General features: G+C 45.5%; 1 protein-coding gene across 1 annotated transcript in view; it reads left to right on the forward strand.

The window, feature by feature from the left end:
- LOC110524302 (receptor-type tyrosine-protein phosphatase beta) overlaps nucleotides 1-19327 on the forward strand; it is a 38834-nt gene that overhangs the window by 16517 nt on the left and 2990 nt on the right. Inside the window, exons 9-30 of the mRNA XM_036979176.1 lie at nucleotides 6620-6883; nucleotides 7001-7264; nucleotides 7547-7671; nucleotides 7901-8039; nucleotides 8285-8557; nucleotides 8911-9052; nucleotides 9164-9300; nucleotides 9558-9821; nucleotides 10343-10609; nucleotides 10844-11143; nucleotides 11806-12084; nucleotides 12431-12580; nucleotides 13951-14233; nucleotides 14547-14653; nucleotides 14794-14899; nucleotides 15022-15102; nucleotides 15258-15275; nucleotides 15397-15478; nucleotides 16584-16674; nucleotides 16823-16899; nucleotides 18731-18865; nucleotides 18981-19103. Coding sequence (XP_036835071.1) covers nucleotides 6620-6883; nucleotides 7001-7264; nucleotides 7547-7671; nucleotides 7901-8039; nucleotides 8285-8557; nucleotides 8911-9052; nucleotides 9164-9300; nucleotides 9558-9821; nucleotides 10343-10609; nucleotides 10844-11143; nucleotides 11806-12084; nucleotides 12431-12580; nucleotides 13951-14233; nucleotides 14547-14653; nucleotides 14794-14899; nucleotides 15022-15102; nucleotides 15258-15275; nucleotides 15397-15478; nucleotides 16584-16674; nucleotides 16823-16899; nucleotides 18731-18865; nucleotides 18981-19103 — 3707 coding nt within the window. The remainder of the gene's footprint in view (nucleotides 1-6619; nucleotides 6884-7000; nucleotides 7265-7546; nucleotides 7672-7900; nucleotides 8040-8284; nucleotides 8558-8910; nucleotides 9053-9163; nucleotides 9301-9557; nucleotides 9822-10342; nucleotides 10610-10843; nucleotides 11144-11805; nucleotides 12085-12430; nucleotides 12581-13950; nucleotides 14234-14546; nucleotides 14654-14793; nucleotides 14900-15021; nucleotides 15103-15257; nucleotides 15276-15396; nucleotides 15479-16583; nucleotides 16675-16822; nucleotides 16900-18730; nucleotides 18866-18980; nucleotides 19104-19327) is intronic.

The following is a 19327-nucleotide window of genomic DNA, read 5'->3' on the forward strand; positions in this document are numbered from 1 at the left end:
TCTCCGCTTTTTCGTTATCCTTCTCCTCTTTTTTCAGGCGCTTCTTCACATCTTGTTCTCTTTTTTTCTCAGCTTCAGCTAACCTTTTCTCCGCTTTTTCGTTATCCTTCTCCTCTTTTTTCAGGCGCTTCTTCACATCTTGTTCTCTTTTTTTCTCAGCTTCAGCTAACCTTTTCTCCACTTTTTCGTTATCCTTCTCCTCTTTTTTCAGGCGCTTCTTCTCATCTTGTTCTCTTTTTTTCTCAGCTTCAGCTAACCTTTTCTCCACTTTTTCGTTATCCTTCTCCTCTTTTTTCAGGCGCTTCTTCTCATCTTGTTCTCTTTTTTTCTCAGCTTCAGCTAACTTTTTCTCCACTTTTTCGTTATCCTTCTCCTCTTTTTTCAGGCGCTTCTTCTCATCTTGTTCTCTTTTTTTCTCAGCTTCAGCTAACTTTTTCTCCACTTTTTCGTTATCCTTCTCCTCTTTTTTCAGGCGCTTCTTCTCATCTTGTTCTCTTTTTTTCTCAGCTTCAGCCAACCTCTTTTTCCCCTTTTCTTCTTCCTTCTTCTCCTTCTCCAGGTTATTTATCCTCTCCTGTTCTTTCTTTTTCTCTTCCTCAAGTCTAGGTTTCTCCACCTTTTCTTTTTCCTTCCTCTCCTTCTCCCAAATTCTTGCCATCTCTTTTTCTTTCTTTTTCTCTGCTTCCAATCTCAGTTTCTCCTCTGTTTCGTTTTCCTTTTTCTCCTTCTTCTGGTTCTTTATTCTCTTCTTTTCTTTCTCAAACCTAAGATTCTCTTCCAGTTCTTGTGCCTTCATCTCATTCGCAAGGATCTTCAGCCTCTCTTTTTCTTTCTGTTTCTCTTCTTCCCATTTAAATTTCTCCTCCTTTTCTTTTTCTTCCCTCTCCTTCTCCAGGTTCTTAATAGTCTCTTTCTCTTTCTTTTTTTCTTCCTCCAACCTGATTTTATCCTCCTTGTCTTTTTCTTTCCTCTCCTTCTCCAGGTTCTTAATCCTCTCTTTCTCTTTCTTTTTTTCTTCCTCCAACCAGAGCTTATCCTCCTTGTCTTTTTCTTTCATCTCCTTCTCCAGGTTCTTAATCCTCTCTTTCTCTTTCTTTTTTTCTTCCTCCAACCAGAGTTTATCCTCCTTGTCTTTTTCCTTCCTCAACTTCTCCAGGGTCTTCATCCTCTCTTTTCCTTTCTTTAGCTCTTCATCAAATGTCTCTGCCAATCTTAAGTCCCTCTCAGCCTTTTCTTTTTTAATTTCATCTAGACATTTCTGGCTCTCTTTCATATGTCCTATCAGCTTGTTCTCCTCCTGTTCTACCCTCTTTTCCTGATCCCCAATACACTGTTGCTTCTTCGTCAATTGCTCCTCACCGTTACCTGCTTTCTCTTTCTGACCTACATTCTGCATCTTCATCCATTTTCTCTCCATCTCTTTTTCCACAGCTTCAAGTATCTCAATCCGATCCAACTCCCTCTCATTTTCTATTGACTTCATCATCTCTATCATGTCCTGCTCCGTCTTCTGTATTATATTTGCTGGAGACTTCCTCTGCAACTTCTTCCATTTTCTCTCCATCACTTTTTCCACCACCACAAGTATCTCCGCCTGATCCTTCTCCCTCTCCTCTTCTATTGTCTTCATCATCTCCTCAATCTCCTTCTCCTGTCTCAAAGCTGGGTCTGAGGATGCGTCTGTGTATAGCCCCTCGAGAATAGCAGGTGGCAACGGCAGAGGGCGTTTGGGAGGAGAGAGATAAGGAAACCAATGTGTTATAGGCATGGGAGGATCAACCAGTGGGGGTAGGACAGGAGAGCGTCCATGGAGTCTCTGTCCAGCTGGGAGGACACCTGAGCTGCCTGTCAGAGACACACTCTGGTAGTACTGATGCCGTCCTGACGTAGGCTGGCCAGCGGGGGGCACTGGAATGGGGAATTCCCAAGAAGGTTTCATGTAGGTTGAGGAGTCACCCACACCATTTATGTTCTGTCGCATAAGAAACAGAGCAACATTAGGTAGTTATAGCATGTGCATCTTTGTTAAATGGCATAGAATTAACCGTATACTTGTTCAAGCTACATTACATACATTCAACCGATTAAACAAGACAGGATATATACTGCAGCTATAATATCGTGGAATTAAGACAAATATCTGCAGGGCTTTTCTTCTGGCTCCATTGAACTTTTTCAATGTCAAACTTAATTTAGACCCTCATACCAGGCCACTAGGTGCTCAAACGGGGCGCTCTTATGTCTGAAGTCATGTCCTCTCACCTCCTCAAGCAGCTCTCCCAGTCTCCTCATCTCTGCCCAGAGTGCCTCGGTCTCCACGTCTACCTTCTCCTCTAGCCTTCTGACGACCACACAGAGTTCCTGGTTGTCCTTAGCCTGCTTCCATTTGCTGTACTGCAGCATCTCCTCATGCTTTTGCTGTTTCTTCTGGCTCTTTTTCAGCTGAGCCATCATGGCTTCCCGGTCACTCTTCATGACTTTGATGGCCTCCCCAATCAGAGTCACCTTCTCTCTGAGGAGACCCACTTTCTGAGACTTGGTGGGCTGCCTCTGAACAAGATGAATGTATGAAAGGAGATGAAAACCATGTTTTAGTACCAAATATTTTAACATACAATTAATTACATAGCAATGACGAAGTTTGAACTTATAAAATTGAGAAATAGCAATTCATTGAACATCAAATAAGTTACATGAAAAAGGAAGCTCCTACTTACAGTAAGGAGTTGTACTCTCTTTGGACCAGGCAAACAGAAACAGTCCATGATGACTGTCTTGTATGTGGACAACTTGATGGAACAAAACAAAACAAAGCAATCAATGCAATATAGCCTAAATCATTCAGGATATTTTTTTAGCTTAGACTTGACAATTATTAGACATATTAAATTGGTAAATATCTTATTCGAGAGATGGTACATACTTATTCGAGAGATGAAATGGCCAATATTTCACACATTTCACAGTTCATTTTGGATCATCCGTATGCTTCAAGTCCTTTCTTTATGAGTAGCCTTATCGGTTTGCACTCCAACACAAAGGTTAGAACATACGACGAGAATTGGAATGCAATTATGACATCATTTTATTATGATGCTGGATACGGGGTTTTGAAAGCGATAGTCAATGAAAACGCATCCCCCTTAGAATTAGAATGTTCATTATAATTCTATGTACATACCTCATTATGGCATCACAGCAATTAATAGGCAGCGTCATGCCATAATCAATAAAATGGCACCCAATTTAGACCAATAGTATGTGAGTTTCACATACAATAATATTATAATGGCCAGATTATGCCCTCTTGTACTGTCGGTCCACATAGATGTAGGCTAGGCCTGAACAATGGCCTACACCTCACAATAATGTAATAATACTTTTTCTTTCCACTTGTATTTTGTATTTATATTGATGTGTGTATTTTCTGTAATGTACAGTGCATTCGGAAAGTATTCAGAACCCTGGACTTTTTCCACATTTTGTTACAATACAGCCTAGTTTTAAATTGATTAAATCGTTTCCCCCCTAGTCAATCTACACACAATATCCCATAATGACAAAGCAAAAACAGTTTTTTAGAAATGTTTAGAAATGTATATAAAACAAACTTTAATATCACATTTACATAAGTATTCAGACCCTTTACTCAGTACTTTGTTGAAGCACCTTTGACATCGATTACAGCCTTGAGTCTTCTTGGGTATGACGCTACAAGTTTGGAACACCTGTATTTGGGGAGTTTCCCCCATTCTTCTCTGCAGATCATCTCAAGCTCTGTCAGGTTGGATGGGGAGCATCGCTGCACAGCTATTTTCAGGTCTCTCCAGAGATGATAGATCGAGTTCAAGTCATGGCTCTGGCTGGGCCACTCAAGGACATTCAGAGACTTGTCCGGAAGCCACTCCTAAGTTGTCTTGGCTGTGTGCTTAGGGTCGTTGTCCAGTTTGGAAGGTGAACCTTCGCCCCAGTCTGAGGTCCTGAGCGCTCTGGAGCAGGTTTTCATCAAGGATCTCTTTTTACTTTGCTCCGTTTGTCTTTCCCTCGATCCTGACGAGTCTCCCAGTCCCTGCCACTGAAAAACATCCTCACAGCCACCACCATGCTTCACCGTAGGGATGGTGCCAGGTTTCCTCCAGACGTGACGCTTGGCATTCAGGCCAAAGAGTTGAATCTTGGTTTCATCAGACCAGATAATCTTGTTTCTCATGGTCTGATAGTCTTTAGGTGCCTTTTGGCAAACTCCAAGCGGGCTGTCATTTGCCTTTTACTGAGGAGTGGCTTCAGTCTGGCCATTCTACCATAAAGGCCAGATTGGTGGAGTACTGCAGAGATGTTGTCCCTCTGGAAGGTTCTGCCATCTCCACAGAGGAACTCTGAATCTCTGTCAGAGTGACCATCGGGTTCCTGGTCACCTCACCTTCTCCCCCGATTGCTCAGGCCAACTCTAGGAAGAGTCTTGGTTCCAAACTTCTTCCATTTAAAAATGATGGAGGCCACTGTGTTCTTGGGGACCTTCAAAGCTGCAGAAATGTTTTGGTACCCTTCCCCAGGTCTGTGCCTCGACACAATCCTGTCTCGACCTCATGGCCTGATTTTTGCTCTGACATGCACTGCCTTCGGTGGGACCTTATAAAGACAGGTGTCCAATCAAGTGGATTTACTACAGGTGGACTCTAATCAAGTTGTAGAAACATCTCAAGGATGATCAATGGAAACAGGATGCACCTGAGCTCAATTTCGACTCTCATAGCAAAGTGTCTGAATACTTATTTAAATAAAGATATTTCTGTTTGTTTTTTTTAAACTTGTTTTCACTTTGTCATTATGGGGTATTGTGTGTAGATTGATGAGGCAAAACAAATATTTAATCTATTTTAGAATAAGGTTTGTAACGTGACAAAATGTGTAAAAAGTCAAGGGGCCTGGATACTTTCTGTAATTCAGGGATTATCTGTAAAAGAGACCTGGGTCTCAGTATGACTCCCTGATAAAATAAAGGTTCAATATTAAAATCATAAAAAAAAAAAATCTATAGCCTATTAGTGCAGTCACATTCCATTCAAGACACTCTCTCTTTCTTCGCCATTTATTTATTGAATAACTTTCAACCCCAACAAGCTTGAGCCATTTATGAGCCATTCATATGAAAGTTATCCAATAAATAAATGGCGAAGAAAGAGAGAGTGTCTTGAATGGAATGTGACATTGACAGTTTTAACTCAATCTCTTCATTCAAATATCATTACTGACAGTTGTGGCTGCTTTGCGTGATGTATTGTTGTCTCTACCTTCTTGCCCTTTGTGCTGTTGTCTGTGCCCAATAATGTTTGTACCATGTTTTGTGCTGCTACCATGTATCAGGTATGAAAGTAAAACCCAGATGCAGACAACGTTGAAATAACAATGGTTTAATAGTCCAACAGGGGCAGGCAATAGACAGGTCAAGGCAGGCAGGGGTCAGTAAACCAGAGGTGGGGCAACGGTACTGGACGGCAGGCAGGCTCAGGGTCAGGGTAGGCAGAGGTCAACAATCCAGAGGTGGGGCAAAGGTACAGGTCGGCAGGCAGGCTCAGGGTCAGGGTAGGCAGAGGTCAACAATCCAGAGGTGGGGCAAAGGTACAGGTCGGCAGGCAGGCTCAGGGTCAGGGTAGGCAGAGGTCAACAATCCAGAGGTGGGGCAAAGGTACAGGTCAAGGCAGGCAGGGGTCAGTAAACCAGAGGTGGGGCAACGGTACTGAACGGCAGGCAGGGTCAGTGTAGGCAGAGGTCAACAATCCAGAGGTGGGGCAAAGGTACAGGTCAGCAGGCAGGCAGAGTGGTCAGGCAAGCGGGTTCAGAGACAGGACAGGTAAGGTTCAAAACCAGGAGGGTGAGAAAAAGAGAGACTGGGAAAGCAAGAGCTGAGACACAAACACGCTGGTTGACTTAACAAGCTGGCAACAGACAAACAGAGATCACAGGTATAAATACACGGGGGATAATGGGGAAGATGGGCGACACCTGGCGGGGGGTGGAGACAATCACAAAGACAGGTGAAACAGATCAGGGTGTGACACCATGTTGTGTTGCTACCATTTTGTTGTCATGTTGTGTTGCTACCATGCTGTGTTGTCATGTGTTGCTGCCTTGCTATGTTGTTGTCTGGTGTCTCTCTTTATGGAGTGTTGTCTCTCTTTTTGTGATGTGTGTTTTGTCCCATATTTATATATTTTACATTTTTTTATTTTTAATACCAGACCCCGTCCCCGCAGGAGGCCTTTTGCCTTTTGGTAGGCCTTCATTTTAAATAAGAATTTGTTCTTAACTGACTTGCCTAGTTAAATAAAGGTTAAATAAAAAATTTAACACACAACCAAGTTACTGTTTTGATGTTGCTTGTAAGAGATGTTCTTACATATCCCACATTATTATTGAGAAAAAAACAAAACAAGAATTCAAATAAAAAATAGTTGTTTTTAAGTCCTTACAATACAAAAACGTAACAAAACAAGTTTTTATTTTTATTTGTTTAACTATATATTTTGATTCATACAGCCTTCACAGCTGCAAATATGAACAGACAGTGATTCACAGAATGACTGAATCAGTCTCTCTCTCTCCCCATCCCCCCTTCCAGTCCCTGCTGCCGTAGGCGAGGTGACAGTCAGTAACAACGGTCGTATGGACTTCCTCAGTGTGTCGTGGCGACCAGCCCAAGGCGACGTGGATAGTTACCTGGTCACCCTGAAGGACCGCGAGAGGACCGTCCACACCCTGGTCGTGTCCAAGTCCAGCCCTGAGTGTGTGTTCAAGTCCCTGGTGTCTGGACGGCTCTATAACATCTCCATCGTCTCCCGCAGTGGAGTCTACGAAAACCACACCATCGTGCAGGAACGCACACGTAGGTCTACCGCGTCTACCTGTTTGTCTGTCTGAAATACTTCTCGTCTGCTTGCTTTGCTGTTCTATTCAATTCAAGTGTTCTTCAATTCTATTCTATTATTTTCCTCTTCCCCAGAGCCCTCTAGTGTCCAGAACCCCACAGCGATCCACTCGGCCAGGGATGACTACCTAAAGGTGTACTGGCGCCATGCGGCAGGGGACTTTGACTACTACCAGGTGGTCATCAAGCACAACAACATCTTCCACCAGAACAAGACGATTATGAAGAGCCAGAACGAGTGTGTGTTCAACGGCCTGGTGCCCGGGAGACTCTACACTGTCATCGTCAGCACCTGGAGCGGGAAGTATGAGACCAGCGTGTCCACGGACGGAAGGACCTGTGAGTGATACGAATAGTATAATATGTTCTATCTCTCTTTTTATTTCTAATATATAATATGTGCATAGCATAGTGGTGTTTGTAATAATAATTAAGCTAGTTACACTCATAACTGTCTAATTTTGGTGAAACAGTTTCCTTGAGCATGCTTATTTGAACCCTGCCTCTCGCCACCCTCTGTCCCTTTGTATGTGTTGTACGTTGAGTTTGTATGCTGCAAAATGCATGGCCTCTGAGAACATCACAGTTGATCTATTTCAATCTCGAATCTGTCTGTGACAGTCCCTGCGGCGGTGAGATCACTAGCTCTGGCTGGGCGGGGCACGGAGGACCTCCGTGTCGCCTGGCTGGCTGCTCTGGGGGATGTGGATCACTACGAGGTGCAGCTCCTCTTCAACGACATGAAGGTTAGTCCTCCTGGTCCGGTCTACAGAAGTACCTGGTTAGTCTGTCTTCATGTTTAGAGGGCTTTTAGGACCTTCATTCTGTTCTTATATTTTCTCCCTGCTTTATTTCTATTTATCTTACCGATTTTCATTATGTAAAGTGACTTTGGGTGTTTCTAAAAAAAAGTATAGTCATTTAATATAGCAAAATGTATTAACAATGAATGTATTATGTATTATTATTATGAAGGTGTTCCCGCCCATCACCCTGGGCAGCAGCGCGGGGGCGTGTGTCCTGTCCTCCCTCACCCCGGGACGCCTCTATAAGATCCACGTTTCCACCTTCAGCGGACCCAACCAGAGGGCCCAGTTCATAGAGGGCAGGACAGGTGAAACCTTTGCTTGTTTTCTTTCAAAATGCTTGTGTTTGATTTGTTAGCACGTTTGGGACTACTCCATTGGTTGAGTTGAGTTAGCAAAACGGGACACAGCAAAATGTCACAGAATCGAAAACAAATCGACCACAAGCAAAAGATAAACTGACAACAGTATTCATTTCCGTTCCATTTCCACCCCCTTTCTCCCTCTCCTGGTTCTTCTGTCTCCTTCTCGTCTTTTCTCCCGATGCTTGCAGTTCCCAGCAAGGTCAAGAACATCCACGTGAGCAACAATGGGCAGAGCAACAGCCTGAAGATCAGCTGGACCCCGGGGCAGGGTGACGTGGACAGCTACTCTGTGTCGTTGTCACTGGACGGGCCAGAGGGACGCATGCTGGAGACGCGACCCGTACCCAAACACCCAAATCAGCTGGGATTCAACTCCCTGCAGCCTGGGCAGCTGTACAGTGTGACTGTAAGGTCTATCAGTGGTATACTGTTGAACAACAACACGGCCAGCGGACGCACCGGTGAGGAGGCTGCATAAGGACTCATAACACATTCTTTACTCGTACACTGCATTCATAAGCAGTGCATTAGCATTTCACACTGTATATTTGGGTGTTCTGGTGGTGGACTGGGAAGGAATAGTGATCTCTCTCACTGGTTCTTGGCTATCTATAATTTGAAATCAGTCCATTTGACTGAACTGATTGGTTCTGCTTCTTTTTTTTTTTACCCCCTAATCGCTGTTGATTGGTCAACAGTGATGCCTATGTGCAATTTGTATCCCTTAGGAAATAAGTCATCTGACCTCAATGGGACTACCTGGTTAAATAAAGGTCAGAAACAATCAAATCGAAACTGTCCCCTCTCTCCTCAGTCCCCTCTGCAGTGACGGGCCTGCAGGCTGACAACAGACACACCACCTGCACTATTCAGGTGAGCTGGCAGGAGGCCCGGGGAGTGGCGGACGGCTACAGCCTGCAGCTGCTGGACGACAGGGGACACCTGGTCACCAACAGGTATTATTATTTGTGTATTCTATTGGCATTCTTGTATTTATTCTATGAACCACTCCAATTGTATTGAATTGAGTGGAATGGAATAGAATTGAATTGAATTAAATTGTACAGCTCCCAGGCCTCCTCTGGGTCCACTCTGCTCCAGCACCACTTCGACGGCCTCACCCCGGGGAAGAGGTACCACGTCCTGGTCCACACCACCAGCGGAGGGGTCCGCAGTGAGGGGGTCACCGCTGAAGCACGCACGCGTAAGACTGCATGGATTTATTCACCAAGTCCCTTGAAAAAAATGTCCAGTGGTATTATGTGCAGTACAGAAGTGCTCAACCCTAATCCTGGAGAGCCATATGTTATTTTCTAGGAAGTTGTTCCTTCTCACTGTGCTTCCTTCTCACTTGCTCTTCGGGGTCTAGGTCAGGTTCTGGTGAAGCACATTGTAACAACTGATGATGAGAGAGGGTTTTGATAAATGTGATTTAAATTTGATTGAATAATTCATCCCCAGGTCCGGCAGCGGTTAGCGACCTCTCCATCCAGGCCAACAGCAGCAGCAGCCTGTCCTTCCACTGGTCTCCCCCAGAGGGAGAGTTGGAAGGTTACGACCTCTACCTGTACAATGGAGACGACACCCTGTACGACCGGCGCAGCGGCCAGCCTAACACGCTGCAGGTCTCCTTCCAGGGCCTGAGGCCTGGTGCCCCCTACAGGATGGTGGTGTTAACACGCAGCGGAGAGCAGACCAATGACTCAGCTATCTGGGCCAGGACTGGTGAGAGAGCTACAGATGTAGGATCTTAATTTGACCAGCATTGTCGCAGCAAAATAATCCTGCAGCAACAGTATTTGAACGTTTAGTCCATTCACACTTTTCCAACAATTTTATGTTGCTTGATTGGTGGTTAGTCTTATTAGCTGGCCAAAATGAGGCTGCATGAAAAGTGGAATCCTGTTAATGTAACTGTGTGTTAGTGTGGGTTTTCAGTGAATTTATGTAAATCCTGCAGCGCAGGACAAATCTCAGCAATGACAGGGTGATCAAATTAAAATCTAACATCTGTGCTCTCTAGTGCTGAGGAGGGGTACTGTCGGTCTAGGGTATGATAAAGACAAATTCTTACTTGAGATAAGATGTGAGTTTCACATCACGTGATGGCACATACGTAAGGTGTTTCTTTCACATAAACTATGTGGTAAACAAACAACTAAGTGCTAACTGTATCCGTCACGCTCACTGACATTACATCATGACTTGACATCTGATTTTTTTCCACTCCTCCTCGTCCTCCTCAGTCCCAGCTGCAGTGACGTCTCTGCAGGCCCGAAGTCATCCCCAGGCGGAGGAGCTCCGGGTGTCGTGGGAGCGTGCAGAGGGGGAGCTGAGCGGCTACCTGCTGTCTGTCTACAACCCAGATGGCTCCCAGCAGGCAGAGGAGGCTCTAGGGCCCGACGCCACGGAGTATGCCGTCCCCACGCTGATCCCCGGGCGCCTCTACCATGCTGTCATCCTCACCCGCAGTGGAGAGCTCACAAACAGGGCCACCACTCAGGGCAGGACCGGTGAGTCCTCTCTTACTAGATGATTGTCAATGAGTGTAGAGGGGGAATTAGTTGAGTCAGTAAAGAGAACATATGGATGTACAGAAGAAAGAGCAGCTTTCTTGAGGGCTGTCCTGATATGTCTTGATGTTTAACAATTACCATATATTCTACACTAAAATCTGTTTTTATTGTACAGTATTTGCTTGGATGTTCATCAAATTGCTTATCTTTGCGTTGTTATCATCTCTTCAGCCCCCAGACCCCCTACCTCTGTGTCATTCGGCGGGGTCACCAACACTTCCCTGGAACTGACCTGGAGTGGTCCTGCAGGCAGCGACTACGATGACTTTGACCTGCAGTGGGAACCGCGGGACCACCTGTTTGTGTTCAACCCCTACCACACCCGGACCTCCGGCAGCCGCATCCTTAAGGGCCTGTACCCCGGACGCTTGTACAACTTCAGCCTGCGTACTGTCAGTGGGGCTGTTGGTGGTGTTGGTGAGGATGGGAGCCCTGCCTACAGCCTGCCCATCCACAAGAGCATCCGAACCAGTAGGTGGCGCTATACTGTACACTGTTTGGTTGCAAGTATTGCAAGACTAAGAAGATGTCGAGTCGTTGCTTGGCTAGAACAAACTCCTGTGCACACTACAGACACAGATAAAAGCAGGTGCCAAATGTTTCACCGGATGTATAAGCATCATCAAATATGGGGAGGAGAGGAAGCCCAGTGGCCGATAGTGGGAGAATATTGAACGAGATGGAATTGAGCGGACATTCTGCTCATTTTCTCACAAAAGAAAAGCCCAATATCAAAATAGTTTTCTGTTCCCAAAACTAGAATCAGTTACGGACAGAGTGCACAATGTTTTGTAGATGCGACCCTTTGTTAAAGTTTTTAACAATTGTGTTGTTTACAAGGAGTGCAAGGGCGAGTTATTGCACACGCGCACTTTACAGAGAAAGTGTTCCCTAGCGGAAATATAGGATCTCGCTAGCTCATGCTAGCTCATGCTAGCTCATGCTCTGCCCACCTCCTTGCTTTTTGTCTGCCCACTACGTTTCATTTACTCCCATTGAAAACGGCACAGATTAACTATCTTGAGTTAGTTATAAATATCTTTGACCCATTTGACCTCTGTAGTAGAGAGACTATAGTTTTTTGGACCCCTGTTCTTACCTCTGACGCCCTCTACAATTTATCCCCTCCATAGAGCCAGAGCGTGTTCAGTACCTACACTGCCGCCCCCAGAACTCCACCTCCATCTCCTGCTCCTGGGGGCCCCCGGAGGCCGACTGTGACTCCTACACCATTGAGTGCCTCCACCAGGACTCCCGCACCCTGGTGTACTCCCGGCGTACGGGCCGCGACAGCACCCTCTACCACATCACCCAGCTGGAGCCGCACAAACGCTACACTGTCTCCATCAAGGCTATCTCCGACAGCATGACCAGCGAGGCCGCTGAGGATAGCGTGGTCACCATGATCGACCGTGAGTGCCAAAGGGGTTGTGTTTGGCTTGTGGTCACAGTGACTGTGTGATGATGACCACAGGGAGAGATGCGATACGGTCAACTCTGTATGGCTAAATGACAGCCAAAGCCATTGACTTTGAGTATGGTCTCACTGCTGTCTCCTCTAGTTATTTTGTGGTCCTTATAGGTCACTTTAACCAGTTATAAACATGGTTCGAAGGCCACTATGATCCACTGTGGTGTGAAGCTGTTGTGGTCTGATATTCTGTGGACTAGGATTCTGCTAGTCCATGTATGTTCCCGGCTAACAAGGTACATTCCAGTACAATCCTAGCTGTTCTATTGCTATGTTTCTCCCTCCAGGCCCTCCCCTCCCTTCCCTCAGCACCCGGGTTAACAACAGGGCTGCTCTCATCACCAAAAACACCATCTTCTTCAAGTTTAACTGCAGCTGGTTCAGTGACATCAACGGAGCAGTCAAGTTCTTCACAGTGGTGGTGACCGAGTCTGAAAGTAAGCAGAATTAAGGTTGAACAATATAGACAAACCTATCGCCTGCCTGCCTGCCTGCCTGCCTGCCTGCCTGCCTGCCTGCCTGCCTGCCTGCCTGCCTGCCCGCCCGCCCGCCCGCCCGCCCGCCCGCCCGCCCGCCCGCCCGCCTGCCTGCCTGCCTATCTCTGTGTCAGTATCTATCTCTATCTCTGTGTCAGTATGTCTCTCTATCTCTCTATCTCTGTGTCAGTAGGTCTCTCTATCTCTGTGTCAGTAGGTCTCTCTATCTCTCTATCTCTGTGTCAGTATGTCTCTCTATCTCTCTATCTCTGTGTCAGTATGTCTCTATCTCTCTGTCTCTGCGCCAGTATGTCTCTCTATCTCTCTATCTCTGTCAGTATGTCTCTATATCAATTCAATTCAATTCAATTCAATTCAAGGGCTTTATTGGCATGGGAAACATGTGTTAACATTGCCAAAGCAAGTGAGGTAGACAACATACAAAGTGAATATATAAAGTGAAAAACAACAAAAATGAACAGTAAACATTACACATACAGAGGTTTCAAAACAGTAAAGACATTACAAATGTCATATTATATATATATACAGTGTTTTAACAATGTACAAATGGTTAAAGGACACAAGATAAAATAAATAAGCATAAATATGGGTTGTATTTACAATGGTGTGTGTTCTTCACTGGTTGCCCTTTTCTCGTGGCAACAGGTCACAAATCTTGCTGCTGTGATGGCACACTGTGGAATTTCACCCAGTAGATATGGGAGTTTTTCAAAATTGGATTTGTTTTCGAATTCTTTGTGGATCTGTGTAATCTGAGGGAAATATGTCTCTCTAATATGGTCATACATTGGGCAGGAGGTTAGGAAGTGCAGCTCAGTTTCCACCTCATTTTGTGGGCAGTGAGCACATAGCCTGTCTTCTCTTGAGAGCCATGTCTGCCTACGGCGGCCTTTCTCAATAGCAAGGCTATGCTCACTGAGTCTGTACATAGTCAAAGCTTTCCTTAATTTTGGGTCAGTCACAGTGGTCAGGTATTCTGCCGCTGTGTACTCTCTGTGTAGGGCCAAATAGCATTCTAGTTTGCTCTGTTTTTTTGTTAATTATTTCCAATGTGCTAAGTAATTATCTTTTTGTTTTCTCATGATTTGGTTGGGTCTAATTGTGCTGTTGTCCTGGGGCTCTGTAGCGTGTGTTTGTGTTTGTGAACAGTGTCAGTATGTCTCTCTATCTCTGTGTCAGTATGTCTCTCTATCTCTCTATCTCTGTGTCAGTAGGTCTCTATAATTGCTGAATGTACAGTAGGTTGATTTCTTTGAATTACTGTAATCATGGATGGATGTGATTGTGAATCCCCCCCCCCCCTCCAGACAATGAAAACATTCAACCAGAGCAGCACCACCCTCTACCCTCCTATCTGGACTACAAATTGAACAGTTCCGTCAAGGCCTACCAAACCAGCTACTTCCCCAGTCGCTGCACAGTGGGATCAGACAGCGAGACCCAGAGCTTTGCGATCAGCCTGGGTACGGGTATGGACACCCTCGGGGGGACATGTGACCACCTACAGGCCCAGGACAGGGAGCAGGACCCAGACAAACACAGAGACCACCCTTTCTGTGATGGCCCACTCAAACCCAAAACTGCATACAGGTATAGTACAGGGTTCTGCCTAAATCAATCCAGTTTCCTCCCGCAGTCTTGGCAGATCTGTCGTTTCTTTGTTGCTGATTTCTGCAAGTAGGAATTTGCCCCGCTGTGTACGATGATGTCATATTGCCCGCAGTTTGTTTTTCTTTTATCTGTCGTTGATCAAATTGGGGCCTTAGAGTGTAATTCTGTAACACTTTATTTGGATAGTCCCAAGTAGATAGTTTGTAGATGTTCAATGACTCAACAACATTTCAGCTAGTGTCATACAGTGGGACTATACTGGGTGTCTTGGTGGGCTTTCTCTTCTCTCTAGGCTCAGTGTGCGTGCGTTCACCCAGCTTTTTGACGAGGAGCAGAGCAGATACACCCCGCCCCTCTACACAGACACTTACCTGTCCCTCCCCCTGGTCACAGAAGCAGGTGGGAAACTATTCACACACAACTCTGATTGGTTGATGGTGTATGATGCCGAGGTGTGATTGATAGTTAGTGAGAAATGCTTATGAGTGATTGGTCCTCTATGAGAAAGACTGTTGATTGGTTGTATATTCCTCTCATAGAGCCCCTGAGCGGTGTGATCGAGGGCATCAGTGCCGGCATGTTCCTCATTGTCATGGTGGTGGGAGTCACTGCACTGCTCATCTGCAGACAGAAAGTTTGCAAAGTGTGAGTTCCTGGCCCTCCCTGCCCCATGTAACCTACTCACACACTTTGACCTACCTATACACTGCATACCAGCGTGATATTGCACTCTACGTACACTCTACATACGACACTTGTGATTACAGTAGTGTGCAGGAGCGGCGGGTGGTCCGACTGAGCATGAGGAGGGAGAGGCCCACATCAGGAGTGCACATGGGCGTCAGGGGGTAAGAGGAGGAGCAGTCTGTGATAAGTTCTAATGCATTTAATTTGTTACATATATAAAATATCATGTGTTTCCTGGCAGGATAAAAACTCACAAAGAAATTACCATTAATGCATTTGAGCCAATAATACCTTTATCTCCCTTTTTTTTTTCCAGTAACCGTCGTATTTCAAGGTATGTTTTAAATGCTTCGGTTATTGTTTTCACCCAATTACTGTTAAGTCCATTTTGGTTCGTCTTTTGCTCCACTCTGTTTGGCTCAAACCTTTTTTTAAATCTGTTGATCCTGCTGCAGCCCCGTCAAGATCATGCACTTTGAGTCCCACTACACCAAACTCCAGGCTGACTCCAATTATCTACTGTCTGAGGAGTACGAAGTAAGACTGGATAACATTCACTGTCCGTTGGGCATTCTCAATCACATATAATAGCATTGGAGTACATTTACAGGAAGTCGGAATAGTCCTATTTACTTTACTTTAATAAAGAAAACAATACAGACGTGTGTAGATGTATTTTCCTGCTCTGACACCTACCTTTTAATTTAAAGTGTTTTAAATAGTAGATTGATTATGACATTTTATTAAATGCATACAGTATTTACAGTGGCAAGAAAAAAGTATGTGAACCCTTTGGAAGTAGGTGGGCTGTGCCTTTTTTACTCCACACATAGTGCTGTATGTTCCTTCCAAACAACTCAACTTTAGTTTCATCTGTCCACAGAATGTTTTGCCAGTAGTGCTGTGGAACATCTAGGTGCAGTTTTGCAAACTTCAGACATGCAGGAATGTTTTTGTTGGACAGCAGTGGAATGGTGTCCTGCCATGAACACCATTCTTGTTTAGTGCTTTATGTATCGTAGACTCGTCAACAGAGATGTTAGCATGTGATCTCGCAGTCATCTTTGCAGGACGGACCCTCCTAGGGAGAGTAGCAACAGTGCTGAACTTTCTCCATTTATAGGCAATTTGTCTTTACCGTAGACTGATGAACATCAAGGCTTTTAGAGATACTTCTGTAACCCTTTCCAGCTTTATGCAAGTCAACAATTCTTTATCTGAAGGTCTTCTGAGATCTCTTTTGTTTGAGGCATGGTTCACATCAGGCAATGCTTCTTGTGAATAGCAAACTCAAATTTTGTGAGTGTTTTTTGTAGGGCAAGGCAGCTCTAACCAACATCTCCAATATTGTCGCATTGATTGGAGAAGTCATTAGCCTAGGCGTTCACATACTTTCCCCAACCTACACTGTGAATGTTTAAATGATGTATTCGATATAGACAAGAAAAATACAATAATTTGTGTGTTATTAGTTTAAGCACACTGTTTGTCTATTGTTGTGACTTAGATGAAGATCAGATCAAATTTGATGACTAATTTATGCAGAGCTCCAGGTAATTCCAAAGGGTTCACATACTTTTTCTTGCCACTGTATGTTCAGTAGGTATCTTTGGTAAACCTAACGTGTCACTTCCTGTGTAAGGACCTGAAAGACGTAGGAAGGAACCAGCCCCTGGACACAGCCCTACTGCCAGAGAACAGGGGGAAGAACCGATACAACAACATCCTTCCCTGTGAGTCAGATGCACAATGCGATTTCACAGGGTTCGAATACATAGACAAAAAACAAGAAAAAAACAAACAATTTAGAGATTTCTTTCTTTTCAATATGACAACTAAATTGCCAACTCAATGTCTTTGTGCATGGCCTGTGTTGTGTAGACGACTTGACCCGTGTGAAGCTGTCCTATGTGGATGATGATCCGTGCTCTGACTACATCAACGCCAGCTACATTCCTGTAAGTTATCCAAACAAACGGACAAATCCGAACCAACCTTCACTCTGGTAAAATCCCCTCTGTTGTGTGGGGTGGGGGGCTGGAGGTGGTTGGGAGGGCTGGGGTAGGACTGGAGGTGGTTGGAAGGGCTGGGGTAGGACTGGAGGTGGTTGGGAGGGGTGGGGTAGGACTGGAAGTGGTTGGGAGGGGTGGGGTAGGGTAGGGCTGGAGGTAGTTGGGAGGGGTGGGGTAGGGCAGGAGGTAGTTGGGAGGGGTGGGGTAGGGCTGGAGGTAGTTGTGAGGGGTGGGGTAGGGCTGGAGGTAGTTATGAGGGGTGGGGTAGGACTGGAGGTAGTTGTGAGGGGTGGGGTAGAGTTGGAGGTAGTTGTGAGGGGCGAGGTAGGACTGGAGGTAGTTGTGAGGGGTGGGGTTGGACTGGAAGTGGTTGGGAGGGGTGGGGTAGGGCTGGAGGTAGTTGGGAGGGGTGGGGTAGGGCTGGAGGTAGTTGTGAGGGGTGGGGTATGGCTGGAGGTAGTTGTGAGGGGTGGGGTATGGCTGGAGGTAGTTGTGAGGGGTGGGGTAGGGCTCGAGGTAGTTGGGAGGGGTGGGGTAGGGCTGGAGGTAGTTGGGAGGGGTGGGGTAGGGCTGGAGGTAGTTGGGAGGGGTGGGGTAGAGCTGGAGATAGTTGGGAGGGGTGAGGTAGGGCTGGAGGTAGTTGTGTGGGGTAGGGCTGGAGGTAGTTGTGAGGGGTGGTGGAGAGCTGGAGGTAGTTGGGATGGGTGGGGTAGGGCTGAAGGTAGTTGGGGGGGTGGGGTAGGGCTGGAGGTAGTTGGGAGGGGTGGGGTAGAGCTGGAGGTAGTTGTGAGGGTGGGGGAGGGCTGGAGGTAGTTGTGAGGGTTGGGATAGGGCTGAAGGTGGTTGGGAGGGGTGGGATAGGGCTGGAGGTAGTTATGAAGGGTGGGGTAGGGCTGGAGGTAGTTGTGAGGGGTGGGGGAGGGCTGGAGGTAGTTGTGAGGGGTGGGGTAGGGTTGGAGGTGGTTGGGTGGCCTGCGACACCATTTTTATATAAAATTATTTAGATACCCCACCATGTAAAAGTAGTTCAATGTGTAATCAATGTTACTTTTTGAATTTGGGCTATGACAGTCTGTTACAGTCGGACAGTACTTTTTTTTGTTGCAGTATTTCAATCTGAAGATGCATCAGAAAGGAATTGGGAAGTTCAATAGATCATCAGGCAATAATGTTGTATGATCTTCTGTGTAGAAAAGAACATAATCATTGAAGATGTTCTTTTTCCCCCAGTCTGATTTAGTGCCTAGGATTGTCCACTCGGTTCTAACGGCTTGTGGGCATAGTAGAGGGAAACAGTACGGACGTATGTGTTCCTTAGAGTCATATATGTCAGGGATGGGGTCATAATATTTTGTATCTTCCTTAAACTATTCAAAAGATAGAGAAACATTTGTAAGAAGAAAACAGAAACCACTCTGTTCATTAAAACCGCCTCTACCAGAGGTTACTTACGTTACCCAGGTTCTATGAACCAAGCGCAAATGTTCTCTTAGGACCCCATTTTCCAATCAGATGGGGTCGCGACCCCTAGTTTGGGAAACCCTGCCGTAAACTCAGTTCCTCGGGGCAGGGTTGATTGATTGATTCTCAGCCATGTTCCTCAATTAGTATACCTGGGATTTACTACTTACTACACTCCCTGTGGAGCATAAGGCTGCCTGCCACAAGCTCATGCCATGCCAGACAATCCTTTGCAGCTTTTTTAGCTGCTTCATTAAACTTAATAATAAGGGTCAGGTGAAAAACGAAATGTCAATTAAATCTCTTCTTGTTTCAGGGGAACAACTTCCGTAGGGAGTACATCGCCACTCAGGGCCCACTTCCTGGAACCAAGGATGACTTCTGGAAGATGGTGTGGGAGCAGAATGTCAATAACATTGTCATGGTGACGCAGTGTGTGGAGAAAGGCAGGGTGGGTAGAAGGAGTTGCCTTTTTGCTTTGTCCGGACCAGTGCTGCTATCATGTTCTGTTGAACAACATGTTATTACAATGTTACTATCTACGCGTCTTTGTGTGGTCCTTCCAGGTGAAGTGTGATCACTACTGGCCCTTTGACCAGGAACCTTTGTATTATGGAGACCTCATAGTCCAGATGCTGTCTGAGTCTGTGCTGCCAGAGTGGACTATCCGGGAATTCAAGATTTGCAGCGTGAGTGTGCAGGACACTGATTCTGGAAACTGATTTTTTTTTAAATACCAGGTTCTTTTCTTCAAAGTGATATATTGTGTGTTGGCCTTAAATTCAGTTTCACATATAGTAGTGATTGTTTTTTTTGATCATATTGAAATACAGTGGGAGTAGTGAACTATATATGTAGTTAAATTAGTAATTTATCTACATTTTGCAGTAGCTTGTTGGTAGTTCAACTAAAT

Source organism: Oncorhynchus mykiss, chromosome 1 (genome assembly GCF_013265735.2).
Source record: "Oncorhynchus mykiss isolate Arlee chromosome 1, USDA_OmykA_1.1, whole genome shotgun sequence".
NCBI classification, from domain to species: domain Eukaryota; kingdom Metazoa; phylum Chordata; class Actinopteri; order Salmoniformes; family Salmonidae; genus Oncorhynchus; species Oncorhynchus mykiss.